Source organism: Chironomus tepperi, unplaced genomic scaffold, assembly GCF_022539635.2.
Source record: "Chironomus tepperi strain 1889 unplaced genomic scaffold, CSIRO-AGI_Ctep_v1 contig_354, whole genome shotgun sequence".
Classification (NCBI taxonomy): Eukaryota; Metazoa; Arthropoda; class Insecta; order Diptera; family Chironomidae; genus Chironomus; species Chironomus tepperi.
In genome coordinates this window covers 392,187-406,629 of record NW_027226476.1, presented here as the reverse complement: position 1 = coordinate 406,629, position 14,443 = coordinate 392,187, and the positions used below count along the sequence as shown (strand labels likewise).

The window sequence follows — 14,443 nt, the reverse complement described above, 5'->3', positions numbered from 1 at the left end:
ATGTTCTTTGAAATCCACTCAAATTTCCGCAAAATCATGTAAACGGAAATTTCTTTTCGACTGCATTTCAAAAGGATCTTATTGAAACGTATGAAATGTGACCTACATAATGTTTCCTGTGGGGTGATGCTTAGCTAGCTAGATAAGGAAAATACAGCTCATCGTTAAATGTTTGCTACTGCTAACAACTGATTGATTTGTTGAGAATATAAACGAAATTACTCCTACAGGTCACCCTCAAAAGATTCTTGAGATACATACAAACCATGATAAATTTGACAAAATAATCCACAGAACGATTTAAACGAGGAAAAAATGTAAATTCGTCTACAATTTTTCCCCAATTACATTTCTTTTTGTTCGTTTTTTTTTTTGGAATCGTGTTCTTTTTGTTTGTTATCCATCGATAAGAATTAGAAAGATGGTTTCATTTTCAAAAATTCTGAGAACATGCACCTATTCTATCAAAGAATTTTATATTCATAACATAATTGAGTCATAAAAAACACATGAAAATTTTCTCATTAAAACTTTTAGTCTGAAATTGGATTTATTCTTTGTTTTCATCTTTTTCATAGGTTTTTTCAGCATATCAATTTTAATTAATATGTAATAATACTTTTGAAAGCTTTGTATCCAATAATGGGGGTGTTTTCATTTTTTAAAAATTAACCAAAATTTCTATACGCGATTTTTCTTAATAAAATTGTTCATTATTTCTTTTTTTAGTCCTTATATAAATTTAAAATCTTTTTTGTTGCAGCGGAAACAACAAAAACGTTTGAATTGACATTTATTTTGCCACTTGATTTTTGGTTGGAAATTTTTTTCGAGCTGCTGTTATTAAAAGTTTTACATTTGCATAACATTTTGGCAGACAAAAATTAGGTACTATCAAAAAAAAAACACAATATTTTCGGAATTATTTGGCAAATTATGACAACTTTTGCATTCATCTACGTCATGGTTCGCCCACATTGAATATTTCTTTGTCTTTTATTGTTGTCTAGTCTTCTGATATCAAACACAAAAACTGCGAGGACAGTCAAGTTGACTTACATATCTTTTTAAAGCATATATAGTCCACAAAAAAAACATTCATTAATACTCAAATTTTTTGCGCAATGAATTTTCAAAAGCAATCTTAAGAGGTTGTTCACAAATGAGGTATAACAAAAATAAGTAATTGAAATTCAGAAAGCACTTTCAATTTCTTATGGTCTTAAATGATTGACTCGCTATTACTACCTATCTTTTAAATTTAATTTCAATTCTCGACTGACTAATTTTAATTTGAATACAGACTAACATTCTAGACATTGCCTGCGTGTTTTGCAAGCACCTTTAATAACGACAGCTTGAAAATTTTCATATTATAAAATAAAAAAAAAAAATGAGAGAGTCTATTCATTATATGTGAGTATGTAAAATTCTTGCTTCTTTGGTTTCATATACCTACATGTATATATATGTTCCGCCAATAGTGCCGCTTAATAATGAAACATTCTATCATAAGACATAGATATAATTTTTTTTTTTTCATACTTCCTTTTCATTTTTAAAATTGAAGTTGTTTTCTTTTTGTCAAGGAGAAATAATTAAATCACATTTTATTTATTACTTACTCAAATCATAATTATTAATTTTTTTTTTGTTCAATATTTCTCATTCAAAAAATGACTTTATAACTTTGGCGTAAAAGTAAAAAGAATCTCAACATACAAAATATTTGTTTTAAAGAGTGCAAATTGAAATATTCTTAAGCCTGCTTTTTTAATATCTATCGTAATTAATTGCTTAACACTATATATTTTTTAAAACTCTTGTATCAAATTAGCGAAAAATCTCTGATTTTTTTGTTATGTATAGCTTTTCGAAACGTATAGCTTAGTACTTAGAAATATTCTCTACTTAATATCATTTCAACTTAATTTTACATAGAGCTTTTATTTTGGGAATCGTGGAAAGAAACCAGCATATGATAATGACGAAATCATATTTATAATTCAGTAATATTGCCAGAACAAATTTAATTATAATTATAATCACGTCTTTAACTTAAGCAGGTATTTTTGGTTTTCAAGGATTTGACACTCTATTCCATTTCTACATTTTTTTCACGACATTTCAATTTGTTGCACCAAAAAAAATATTGGAATCAATTTTAAAGACAGTTTAATGAATAGTTTTTTTTGGTATGGAAGTAATTTGGTCAATTTTGGAGAAAAAAATCAAAATCAAATTTTGGAACATTTTCCATGAAATTGGAAGGAATTCCAAAATAAAAATTTGTAAGTGATTCTAAGCAAATAATTTCTTTAAAATGGAAGCTAATCCTAAGTTTAAATTCAATAAACTGTCTCAATATGATTCCACAATTTCCAATGATTCATTGGAAGCTTATAGAAATAACTTTTTAAATATTTTCATAATTTTTATGAGCAAATTGTCCAAAATACAATTAAGCTTTACATTTTATACGGAAAAATTGAAATACAATGAAAATCTCACAAAAGTGTCATTGCCTTGAGAATTTCAACTTTCCAAAAATTATTATATATTATTTTCATTTTTCTTCTTCATCATTTTAAAGGAATTCCTAATTTCAAAAAGTCTAATATGGCTCAAGATTTTTAGATTGTGACATAATGTTAGAGAGATTAATCTTTTGTTTTTCTTATGTAAGAGATTCAACATTTGGCGATGTATTCGAAGTTTATTACTGACAAAATCATTCATAGAGAGACAAAAATAACTAAAATTTGAAAAGGAAATGCTTACGAGTAATCTATAATAATAAGTATATTATTAATTAATGTATTTAGAGGACAACGAAAGTAACATAAAATTGTACTTTTAGAAAAATAATCTCCAAAAAGTGAGATATTCCTTTCTTTTTTACGTAATTTTGTGCATATTTCTTACTATTTGTGCCTTACTTAATATTTTTTTTCTATATATATATATATATATATATATATATATATATATATATATATGTATATATATCTACTACGTATGTCACAATCTAATAATGTTGACATGACTACTTCCTACTCACCTCAACATAATAATCATCAATTGATTACTTAATTAATTATACATGGTCAGAAAAAAGGAAGAAGGTGAGAGATAGATTTGGGAGCAAAAAAATAAGGAACAACTAAACGGATATTAATCATTATATCTTAAAAATTATATGATGATGAGATTATAGTGATGCATTGTTAATTCAAGTTTTCTTTTTTTATCTGTTGTGTGTAAAGGTATCTCTTGTGGTACTGTCTACGAATTTTCGAAGAACGAAAACACTTTATCATATTTCCTTAATACCAATTCAATAAAATCTCTAAGTTTATCTCATTTGTATGAAGTTCCCATTTTTTTTTTCTTCTTTATAATCTTCTTCTCATTTGGAAGCTTGCTTATACGCTCCTCAGCATGCAATTCTCTTTTTTTTACAGAACATGATTAATGAAATTTATCATTAAATTTCATTTAAACACGAATGCTGAATGCATGCTGAAATTAATAGCTTTCTAATAGAGGGCTTTAAAAGTTGTATAACTATCCTATGATTTTTAAAGTTAATATGGCGCATATCTATTATATCCTGCATTACGGTACATAGTGGTCTGGAATAATACAAACAAATTATTAGAATATAGTTCGATGAATCAGAATAAAATAATAAACTTACAGTAAACCCTGGGATAGGTCCGATACTATGGCCAAGATACGCTTCGGCGAAATCTCTGCTGTATCTACAGATAATTAAACAAGCAATAATTAGCAAAATGAAATGAGTCAAAACGCAAATAAATTAAACGAACCCTCCAAGCGAGGCTGCTGCGTAACTTGCAGTTAATGGTTGTGTTTGAGCTTGTACTTGAGATAATCCAGCCGCTCCCAAAGATCTAGCAGCTGCAGTAGTAAACGCTGCCGTAGGGAACGTTTGCTGAGTTTGTGCCATCGGAGCTTTCATCAGAGGACCAGTTGCAGCCTACATTAAACATGCAATGAAACAATGTGTTATTATTTTCATGAATGATGTATCAACTCGTTAATTACTTGTAATCTCAACGCAGGATCTGTGGTTTGATGATGTGCTGTTGCCGCTGGATTGAAGAATGGATCATAATATACCCTAAAATAGAATGAAAATGTGTGAGAGGAAATGTCAAGTAAAAATAGTCGCGATATTGTGGGTAGGAAAAATGCATTTCGCAAATTATTAATTATATGGTAATTTTAGTCACGAATGAATATGTGAATATTCATTTGAATCAATTAGAGATCAAAGTAACCTCGTTATTGCTGCAGATATAATTTAATTATTATGAATTTCTATTATAATTTACTGGTTTGTTGGAATTCAAAAATATTTAACGATACTTGACGAAAAATTCAAATTTTTACGGATTTTTTAGGATAACATTATTTATGTTAAATTGAGTATCCTTAAATTAGGAAAAATTAATAAAACATCTGAAGGCTTCTTTGTGTTGAAGATAAAGGAATTGGACGAAAGGAAAACATAAGCTCATTTGCTTTGCAAAAGACCGGTCATAAATATAAAAATTAATTTATTTGTGATCCATAAATCACAAAATGAATATAATGTGAGAGAAAGAGAATTAATAACAAAAATTAGATGAAAAACATACGGTGTATATCCATGAAGTTGACCAACTGCAGCACTATTTAAAGGCGTTGGTAATCTTGGGAAAGTTCTGGTTGTTGGGAATGCAGCACCGGCACGCGCTCGAGCACTTTGGATTGTGACACCTCTTAATGCCGCTGCAGTTGCTATTATAATAAAAAAAAAGACGAGTTAGAATTTGGAACAAGAATAATCAATTAAATATTTAATTTTCTTACCATCAGGAGGCCATTGTACGCAAACTACAATAAATAAAAAAGGAATTAATTAATTAACAAGCTCATTTCAATTGATAATTTGACGAGTTTACAGAAAATAATGTAACACAAAAATACGAATGAAAAAAATAAGTTTAGTTAATATGTGCGAGAACGTACCATTTGGAATAGTAGCAACTTTTTTACTCTGTACTCTAGCAGTAGCATTATTTACCTAGTTTATGAGAGGGACGATTTTAAGAAAAATAGTTTATCATATACATTACGGGTTTCAACATTCTAGAGCTGTCAGCTGTGATGCTTTTATGAGATTTTCTTCCATTCAAATTAATTTTTAAATTTCTTGAGACTAAAATAGTTAAATAACACAGCTAGCAGCTCTGTAGCAAACAACATTTTCATGACCATAATCCGTTAATTTAATTGTATTAAGTTGTATTAATAAAATTAATCTACGGTTATGGCATCAAGTCCTTCATTAAATCAAAAAGTAACTAAATTACACATTATTAGTATTGTGAAAATAAAACATCGAGCATAAAATTCAAAAAATTCGAGATTCGTGAATAGAAAAAAAAAAAAAAAAACAATTTTTGGTCGTGGACAATTTCACTAGAGGAAAATTTGTCACGTCATATGCATTGAGCCAATTTGATCTCATTTTTTGTTCACATACTTCATGCTTAATTTTATGCATCGTCTTGTTTATTTACTATTTTAAGTGATTCCAAATGATTTTTTTTTTTGTTCATTAGCTTCTTGTATGGCCAATAATAAAAGTTCTATAGAAAAGCAATTTTGATGATAGAAAAGTTTTGATCTAATTCGGGACCGGAAATGACATATCGACATTTTCCAGTACTAATCTACAAAATACTTAGTGATCAGCTCAAAGATAGAAAATTCTTTAGTATGTAATTTTCACAATTTCAATGTTTTGTAAATCTACTAAAATTAATTTCTTATCAAATGAAATATATTATCATGCACACCTCAATTTTACGTCCCTCTACCACAGTGCCATGTAGTTTTTCACGTGCTCGCTCAGCATCTGCGTTATTATGCATTGTCACAAAACCGAAACCCTAAAATAGAAAATCATGCAACAACATTCATTCATCCAAGCTCCAAAAAATTTGTTTTTGTTCAATTTTTCTTAACAATAAATATGTATAAAGGAATTTTTATGTAATACATGATTAATATCAATTCAAATAGGAGGATAAGTAACAGGTTTTTTTTGAGAATGAGAAAGTAAGCATTATGATATGTAAACTTTTTTTTTTTTGTTTAGAAGTATGTTTCATGTCAAAATCATTGACATAAGAGTAATGTATGAGAAATACGAAAAGGAATTAAATTTTTTATTAGGTGGGTTAAGAATTTAATTTTTAATTCCATTTAATTTGTTTTGTTTTGTTAAAATTCAGACATAATATTTAGCTACCTCGAAAGTTGCTTTGATTTGGTTCAATTAGAAATTAAGTGAAAAGGGATTAAATTTTATATTGGATTTTTATTTCCAATGATTTTGGGAGAAATAGATTTGGAAAAAAACGAAGGTTGTTCATGGTATTATAGTTAGCGCACTTTTGTTCAAATCATGTTTACACCTGTCTTGATTTGATTGTAATTTGAAAGAGTTTTTCTAAGTCTCATTTTTAATTAATTTTAAACGTCTAAAGCCACACAATCCTATAGGATGTTGTACGAATCTAGTAGACATTTTCAAGCTTCTGACTGCAAAAGTTACCAAAAATTGTGTTAAATTTTGAAAAACCTTAGTTATTTCATTCACAAAACAAAAATGCGCTTTTGTACAAACATATAAAGACGTGTCTTGGTGACTTAAATTGATAAATTGGTTTATGAAGATTTATGATTTTTTTTTTGAAACTTACTTTGCTTCCTCGCTCATTGAAAATAATTTCAACATCAAGTATTGGTCCAAATTGCTGCAGAAGAGGAAATAGAAGAGATGATTCGATTAAAAAATTATTTTTATCTCTTGTCATTTTCATTGTTGACTTGTTCTCGTAATTGTGAACCTACCCCGAACATTGCTCTTAAGTCAGGATCTCTAAACCTAAATGGTATATTTGATACATGAAGACGCTTTGGTTGATTTTTGGCTTCTGAAATAATGGAAGATGAAGTATTTGTAGCATTTGAAGTATTACTCGATGTCGTGATAGCTATATCTGTTTGTGACACTACTTGTGTTCCAGATGAAGATGTCGTTGTGACTGATTGAGATGAAGTTTTGGCGTCTATATTGGCACTAGATAAATTTGTGTCTGCTGTAGCCTCTGTACTCTGAAAATTTCAATAATAATAATAATGCGATTATTAGCACGCTTGTGCGTCACAAAGGAAAAAGAGACAAAGAGCGCTACCTTCACTTGTTCATTGTTGGCTGTCGTAGTGGATACTGTGAGAGGTATTGTAGGATTATTTGTTGTTATTGCTTGATTGGAAACAAATTCTGTTACAGCATTCTAAAAATAGAGAAATTGCAAAGGGTAGGAAAGAACATTAACATGATGGTGGCTTGTGGGAGTCAAATATGCTACCAGCATTAACTTTAATTGATGATATTAATCATTTAAAATCCTTTCAATCAACTTACATGTATTGAGTTTGACTGTTGAGTATTTAAATCAGGTTTTAATGATGCCAGAGGATCTGTCATTGAGTTTTTTACTGTTACAGCCACAGTAGGTCCTACATTCTGAGGGTTTGGCGTAAATTGCGTTGGAAATGTGCTCATACCAGCTTGTAGAACTGGCTGCAATGTACATAAGATGAGAGAATATTTCGTCAGAAAATCAACAAGGCGAGAAAAAACGTTTGATGAGATAGATGATTAAAATTAACTGAATCAAATATTTTTTCATACTAAATGACACTTAATATGCGAAACTGAATTTACGAAATTTCGTTCCTCTGTTAAAAGCAACGTATGCAAAGAGCTTTAATAATTCAATAATATAAATTTATTTTTATCAAATCATCTCCCTCACATCTTCTTATTTCTTGTAATATACTCTTATTATAATTTACTTTACTTTGTGAATACAACTTGCTACATGTTGTGTTCGTTCTTCATTATTACAATTTAAATATTATTTTCTCATTTCGCTTTCTTTTCTAAATCTTATATTTTAGCGCATTTAATTATAAGTCCCTGCTGTACATAATTTACATATCCATATGAATTGCAAATCCTTAATTAGTAATTAATCTCGTAGAATTAATTCTAAAAATTTTGTATGGTCGAGTATACTTTGTATGACAACATCTAACAATTTATTTTCAAGACTATCTGATTTTATAAAATGCTTTATTGTCTATTATGATCAAATCACGCCCATACTTGCACCTTTCTTGCCAAAAAACACGACTAGCTTGCTTCAAAAATGCATAATATTCCTCTTTGAGGTGCTGACTACTTGTGCATAGTATACAAAACTTATATTGCGTAATTTATTAAATTCCTGAGATTTAAATAAATTTATAGAGCCATGATGTTGCATGTGATTCCTTAAAAATAATCTATCTCATGCGAATATAAGTTTTTAGTTATTTTTTATGAGTCAAGAGTCATTAAGAAATAAAAGAAGCCAATCCAACATCAAAACACCACTATAGAGTCGTATTATTACTCAAGAGTATACATATACTAAATATATAGCATTTTCTAAATTGAAATGACCTCTTAAATGTACGAAGCTTAATTGAATAGAATGCAGGAACATTTAAATTGAAGAAAAAAACTTTTTGTTTGATATTATACAAAATATTATGTTAGTTAAATTTATGTATGAGAAGCAGGGTGTCCATAGATTTGTATTATCTTTTATTTAAGAAATGGATTTGACCCGAAGCAACTATAAAATTTGCACCACACCATTGACATTTTGAATATCTTATATTTTTTGTAAACAATTTTGTAACTCGTTTCTGATCGATCGACGATAAAAACAAGATAAAAAGTATCTTTTGGGGACGATCAGAAAACATTTTTTCGCATTTTTTTTTTTTTAACAAAATGCTATTACCATAAACTTATTTTTAAATAAAGAACAGTTTTTTATTACCAATTTCTAAATTCATGAAGATTTAACTGACAGCTTTACTTATTGACTATATAAAAGCTGTTGATGATGATTAGTAAGTTATCAAAAATTATTATGTGAAGAAAATGCTTCAGAATTACCCGCGAAATACTATTGACAATAATACAGAGGCAAGAATTGTGCGCAAATCTTTCTACTGTGTGTCCATTCTAGTCATTCAGCAAGCAAAAGTGAATAAAAAAATAATCATTTGCTCAGCATTAATGTCAAGTATGAAAAAATATTTGTGGAAATCCCTGACATTTAAAAAAATAACTCACTCTGGATGGTGGGGCAATTACCTCAAATCCAGAACCGTCCCTCCGTACACCCATGAGTTGGACACCCTATATTCATGTATGAGAAAGAAAAAAAATATATAGATGTATTACGAGGTTATAGTTTAAAGGCTATCAATAAATAAATTTATTTACATGCATATACATATATACAATTTTTTGCCATTTTATTTCTTTCTGATTCTTCTTTGCCTCCCCGAAAAAAAAAAAAAAAAACATTATCAATCACATATCAAAGAGAATACTGTAGAATATTTTCAAGGAAAGAAACTAATGATTGTCGTGAAGCAAGTTTGTTTTTAAATTACGTGAGAGATGTCTGAATCATTTTTATATTTTTAACATAAATGCAATATCCTTTAACGTTCTCATCTCTATCTCATTCCATATCATACTGAATGTAGTTCTCATTTTTGCACTTTGTTCATTTAATGTTCAAGACGGGAAAGAAAATAAAAAAATAATATGCAAAAAAGAACTGATGATTTTTTCCTGTTCCGACACAAAAATAAAATGATGATGAGAGAGTTGAAGACATACATACATACATATTCATATACACTTGGTGAATGAGTGTAGAACAATTTAAGGATTCTCCATAAAGAACAAGAAAAAAAGTTAAAAACATCTGCTTGAGAGTGAATGAGAGGAAGAAAATAAAGTAATGATGTTTGTCTACGAGATTCCATATGCAAGCATCATCATAAAAATTTATTTATAGAAAGAGAAACGAGCGTCTTAAAATCATTGTCAAGAAAACATTCATGATTAACGTGCAGTGAATTAATCATATTATTGAATCTTTTGCTGCTTAGCCCATTTTCAGTAAATTCGCTTGCTAGTCTCTTCGTATGTCTTTCCTGTTATAATATGTGAGACTGACTATATGTTTGAGCACTTTAAACTTTGTAAGAAATTAAATTAATAGAGATAATGAATTGCACATATTTTAATAATCATACATACCGGAAAATACATTCCTTGCGGAGGTAAAAAATAAGCGTTAGACCACATAAAATAAACTTTTCTTTTTTCCTCTTTGGTAAAAATTTCAGAACAAAAAATCTGATGATTTAAAACGCAAGACAGACAAAAATCCTTTTTCAGATTCAAATATCGATTATTCTGCCCAGGATGCAAAAACTTAAAACTTCCTTCTATACAATTACTATACACAATCACTTTATGTTTTGTATTTTTATAAACATTAAAATATAGATAAATTCTTAAAATTATTCACTATTTTTTAATTTTTTAGTCATGGACAATAGAAAACAAAATTTACACTGAGCTGAATGAATATATTTTTTAGAGGGCGACGACAAATTTGACAAACTGGCTTTATCCCCTCGCTCGCCTCTAGCGGATATTCAATGACTATTCCTTTTTTATATGCTCGATATTTCATTTTGTTTTTAATATTCTTATAACATTCAAATTACTTTATTTCAGGTATAATATTCAGGTTTTTTTTTCTTGCTGACAAAAAACACATACTGTGTCAACGGTTTTTTGAAATTTGAATTTTGACTAAATTTAAAAATTTTCAAACATAGTATTAGTTTACGTAAAGTATGGTTGTGTTTATTAGTAATTTATGTAAATTATGAGAACGTACAAAAAAGTTGTAATGCTTTTTGATCTTTTGATGCTTTTTAAGTAATTTATGATTATTCAAAATATGATTTGGTATCATTTAATTAAATTTCATATTTTTAATGAGGTTTATAATCAAAACACATAAGAAGACTTCAAAACACTAAAATAACATTTGTAATGTTCCAGAAATTTTTATATTTTGAAGCAGGGTTGTAAAACAGGCACCTAAGACTGGCCAAAACCGTATAAATTCTTGATAATTTGTATGGTTTTGTAAGAAAAATCATACAAATTATCTAGAATTTATACGCTTTTGACCTGTCACAGGTGCCTGTTTTGCAACTCTGTTTTAAAGTGCGTTTACTGAGAATTTATTAAATCATGAATTTTGCAATAATTCTTAGTAATGGATGAGTTATTAGTTGTAATGAATTGATTAATTTTATCCGTTTTTTAGTGATACTCCCCTTGTTTCAGGGGGCTAGCTATATTATTTCGTGCGCAAGACTAAATTTGTAATATATTTTTTTTTATTTCCTTAACTATCTGTGTGCATAAATATTTGAAAGGATTAATTTTTAAAACAGAAATTTACATAAATATTTCAATTTTTGCATCCTAAAAACGTAAACAAGACAAAAAAATCGGTAAATCATAAATTAAACATCAAGCATACAAGCAATTAAAATCGCTAATTAAAAAAATGTCAAAGCCGGTGTACGAAATTGGTGAGTAAATAACATATTCTTTGATATTTCCGTTAATAAATCTACTTCATTTTATTAGATTTTCAAAATCAAATTACCGGAAGTAATAATGCCACTCAATCAGCACAAAATCTTCCACAATTTACATTGCAAACACCTCAAACACCTGGAACAAATATTTCAATAAATACTCAGCAAAAGGAACTAAATGTTCTGACTCTGTGTCGAATTGGTAAGTGACACAAACATCCAGTTGAAGATTAAATCTTATTTTATTTTTACTCTTATTATAGGACAGGAAACTGTACAGGATATACTATCGAGATTTCAAGACATTTTCAGTACATTAAAAAATTTACAGCCACCAAATGGAACTCAAAACTCGGCAGATGACAAAAAACAAAAAATGCAGGATCAATTTCGGACAATTCGTCTTCTTTTTAAGCGTCTGAGATTATTGTATGAAAAATCTGAGAATTCTGAAGAGTACATAGAGATTGAAGGTCTCATACCGTACCTGAGAGATACAACAAATACAATTGAACCGTTGTCAAATGCTGAAGAGTATCAGAAGTCACTGACTGAAAATCGCGAGCTTAATGAAGTTTTGCGAGAGAAGAATCAACAATTAAAAGAGATAATAGATAGAATACGAAATATAATATCTGAAATAAATACGATGATGTCGTCAAGAAGATGTTAAAATAAATGTTTATGATTATATATATATTTTTTTTTTTATAATATAATAAATTTATTACCAACGGTATTTGATTAACAATAAAATATGTATAATTCTGATATTTCTTTACTAATTTTAATATTCATATTTGACACGAAACTTTAAACAATTCTGAGATACTTCATATTCTTCTATTCGGAGCTGCATTGTAGCACTTTAGTATCAACGCTGTATTGCAAAAAAGCACCCTCGAGAAGGTGATTTATGTCTTTAATACTCGCGCATACTGGTGGGTCCGAATTGGATACAATTTCCACTCTGCAGCCACACTCAATATACATGATTCCACCCTTCGGTCTAGTGTATACTGTGATTATCGCGCATCTATCGAAACGCTGGCAATACTGTACATACTCAATCTAGATTTACGAGCACCTTAAAGACAGGAGTAAGGATAAGACCTTTTACCTAATAAATGCCTGATTGCGATCACAGTATGCTGCGACTATCGTTTGTACATGGGTGCACCACGTGAGTCTATTATATTATGATTATAATTATGATTATTTTCGATTTACGAGTAAAAAAGTTTCGGGAATATCTGCACCCGAACAACAAAATATCAAACTTTCAAAGCTTTAAAGTGATTCAGTCGATGAAATCATGAATTTACCAAATGTTTAATTATCTAACGGTTTTTCACAATTCAACTTTTCTAACGGATTTAAAAACTTTAAAAACTGGTAATATTGTAAAAAATTTATAGAAAAGGTGAATCAACGAAAATTAATCATTTTATTGCTTAATCAACCATGAAGACGTGCTCTGGGTGTAAAATTCAAAAGGTAAATTGTTACAAACTCTAGGAACATAATTATTTTATTAATAATTTATAGGATTTGGAATATTGCATGGATTGTTTCCTACCTGTTAGGAATATCGAAATTCTACGCATACCTGGTGTCATCGAAACTTTATTTCCTGAATCTTCAGTCCAAAAGAGTGTATTTGAACTGTCGAATAAACCAATGCCCGTAACGGCAAAAAGAAAGGAATTGAGTAACATTCTTCGAAATCAATCGCCAGCACAAACAGAAAGAAGATCTTCATCTCCATCACCAGCGCAAAAGCTTTACACAAAATTAGTTAACCAACCTACAAGAATCAACATTAGCTACAAAACTAACAGTGATGTAAGTGAACGGGAAATTGAACCATCCCAACATGTTCCAGCAGAAGTGATTGAAGCGCCAAAAAATACAAAAAGGAAGAGTGACTGCAATAATGATCAAACGCCTCGAAGATCTGAACGATTGGCAAAAAAACAGAAAAATGATGAAGTCATGATGGATGCAACACATTCAAATGTGGCCGCTCCAAGACGAATTAATGAAGAAGAATCAAGCACAACACCACAGGCCTTCAACAAAATTAGCTATGGCGGTTAAGGTTTGTATTTTGTAAATTCATTATTTTTACGAATGCTTCATTTTTCCGAACATATCATTTTTCTGAATAACTCTTCATGCAAATCTCTATAATTTTCAAATTTTGAAAAACCGTTGATGATATCAAGTATTTTATTTTCGTTAAAAATATATTTTACAATTAAATTATCTACTTTTTCTTCAAAATAAGAAGACAATTTAACATTAAAATATATTCTTGACGAAAAAAAAAAAAAAAAACTCGATATCATCAACGGTTTTTCGCAATTTGAAAATTATAGAGATTTGCATGAAGAATTATTCGGAAAAATGATGTGTTCGGAAAAATGAAGCATTCGTAAAAATAAAGTTTGGAATTATTGAAATTACGTTATTTTAATAGGCATTTTTTGTTCTTCAATTTAGGTAATTCCTTTCTTTTTGCCGTTGCTTGGCAATTCGGAATGTTCTTTTGATTAGTTTTGTTTAGGACAATGTTTGTTTGCATAACTTCATATTAACTTAAATATATTTATGTTTGTTTTGGGAAATAATTTTGGATATTTGAAAGATTTAGGATTAAAAATCAGTTTTTTGCGCATTTTTGAAAAAAAATGCGTTTAAAAAGGAATGATTTTTTGACCTAAATCTTTCGAATATTGAAATTATTTCCCAAAACAAACATTAATATATTTATATTGAGTGCCTATTAAAATAACGAATTTCAACA

At 28.8% G+C, this 14,443-nt stretch overlaps 2 protein-coding genes across 9 annotated transcripts; one reads left to right on the top strand and one right to left on the bottom strand.

Moving 5' to 3' along the window:
* Nucleotides 1–516: 516 nt before the first annotated feature.
* Nucleotides 517–10,570, bottom strand: LOC139094727 (RNA binding protein fox-1 homolog 3-like). Of its 8 annotated transcripts, none has more exons than XM_070645883.1 (15): nucleotides 10,265–10,569; nucleotides 9,434–10,202; nucleotides 9,281–9,346; nucleotides 7,511–7,669; nucleotides 7,278–7,379; nucleotides 6,934–7,197; nucleotides 6,783–6,836; nucleotides 5,874–5,966; nucleotides 5,041–5,095; nucleotides 4,882–4,905; nucleotides 4,668–4,809; nucleotides 4,072–4,147; nucleotides 3,834–4,003; nucleotides 3,701–3,764; nucleotides 517–3,635 (listed from the first exon to the last, which is right to left on the bottom strand). In XM_070645883.1, the coding sequence occupies exons 2-15, from the start codon at nucleotides 9,515–9,517 to the stop codon at nucleotides 3,588–3,590; spliced, it is 1,401 nt and encodes a 466-aa protein (XP_070501984.1). In that variant the 5' UTR covers nucleotides 9,518–10,202; nucleotides 10,265–10,569; the 3' UTR covers nucleotides 517–3,587. The 8 variants fall into 8 exon arrangements, with proteins under 8 accessions (XP_070501984.1, XP_070501983.1, XP_070501985.1 ...); XM_070645882.1 differs by having other exon boundaries at nucleotides 9,434–9,484; XM_070645884.1 differs by having other exon boundaries at nucleotides 9,302–9,346; nucleotides 9,434–9,484.
* Nucleotides 10,571–11,263: 693 nt separating this feature from the next.
* MED30 (Mediator complex subunit 30) lies at nucleotides 11,264–12,365 on the top strand. Its single transcript, XM_070645792.1, has 3 exons — nucleotides 11,264–11,625; nucleotides 11,684–11,836; nucleotides 11,898–12,365. Exons 1-3 carry the CDS (start codon nucleotides 11,601–11,603, stop codon nucleotides 12,305–12,307), a joined length of 588 nt encoding a protein of 195 aa, XP_070501893.1. The 5' UTR covers nucleotides 11,264–11,600; the 3' UTR covers nucleotides 12,308–12,365.
* The last annotated feature ends 2,078 nt before the right edge of the window (nucleotides 12,366–14,443 follow it).

Coding starts and splice junctions, on each gene's coding strand:
- LOC139094727 (XM_070645882.1), bottom strand. CDS start 10,312: ATGTGGTCTAACGCTTATTTTTTACCTCCGCAAGGAATGTATTTTCCG. Junction 5,967..6,782: donor TCAATGAGCGAGGAAGCAAA/GTAAGTTTCAAA, acceptor TTTCTATTTTAG/GGTTTCGGTTTTGTGACAAT. Junction 5,096..5,873: donor TAGAGGGACGTAAAATTGAG/GTGTGCATGATA, acceptor CTCATAAACTAG/GTAAATAATGCTACTGCTAG.
- MED30 (XM_070645792.1), top strand. CDS start 11,601: ATGTCAAAGCCGGTGTACGAAATTG. Junction 11,626..11,683: donor AAAGCCGGTGTACGAAATTG/GTGAGTAAATAA, acceptor TCATTTTATTAG/ATTTTCAAAATCAAATTACC. Junction 11,837..11,897: donor TCTGACTCTGTGTCGAATTG/GTAAGTGACACA, acceptor CTCTTATTATAG/GACAGGAAACTGTACAGGAT.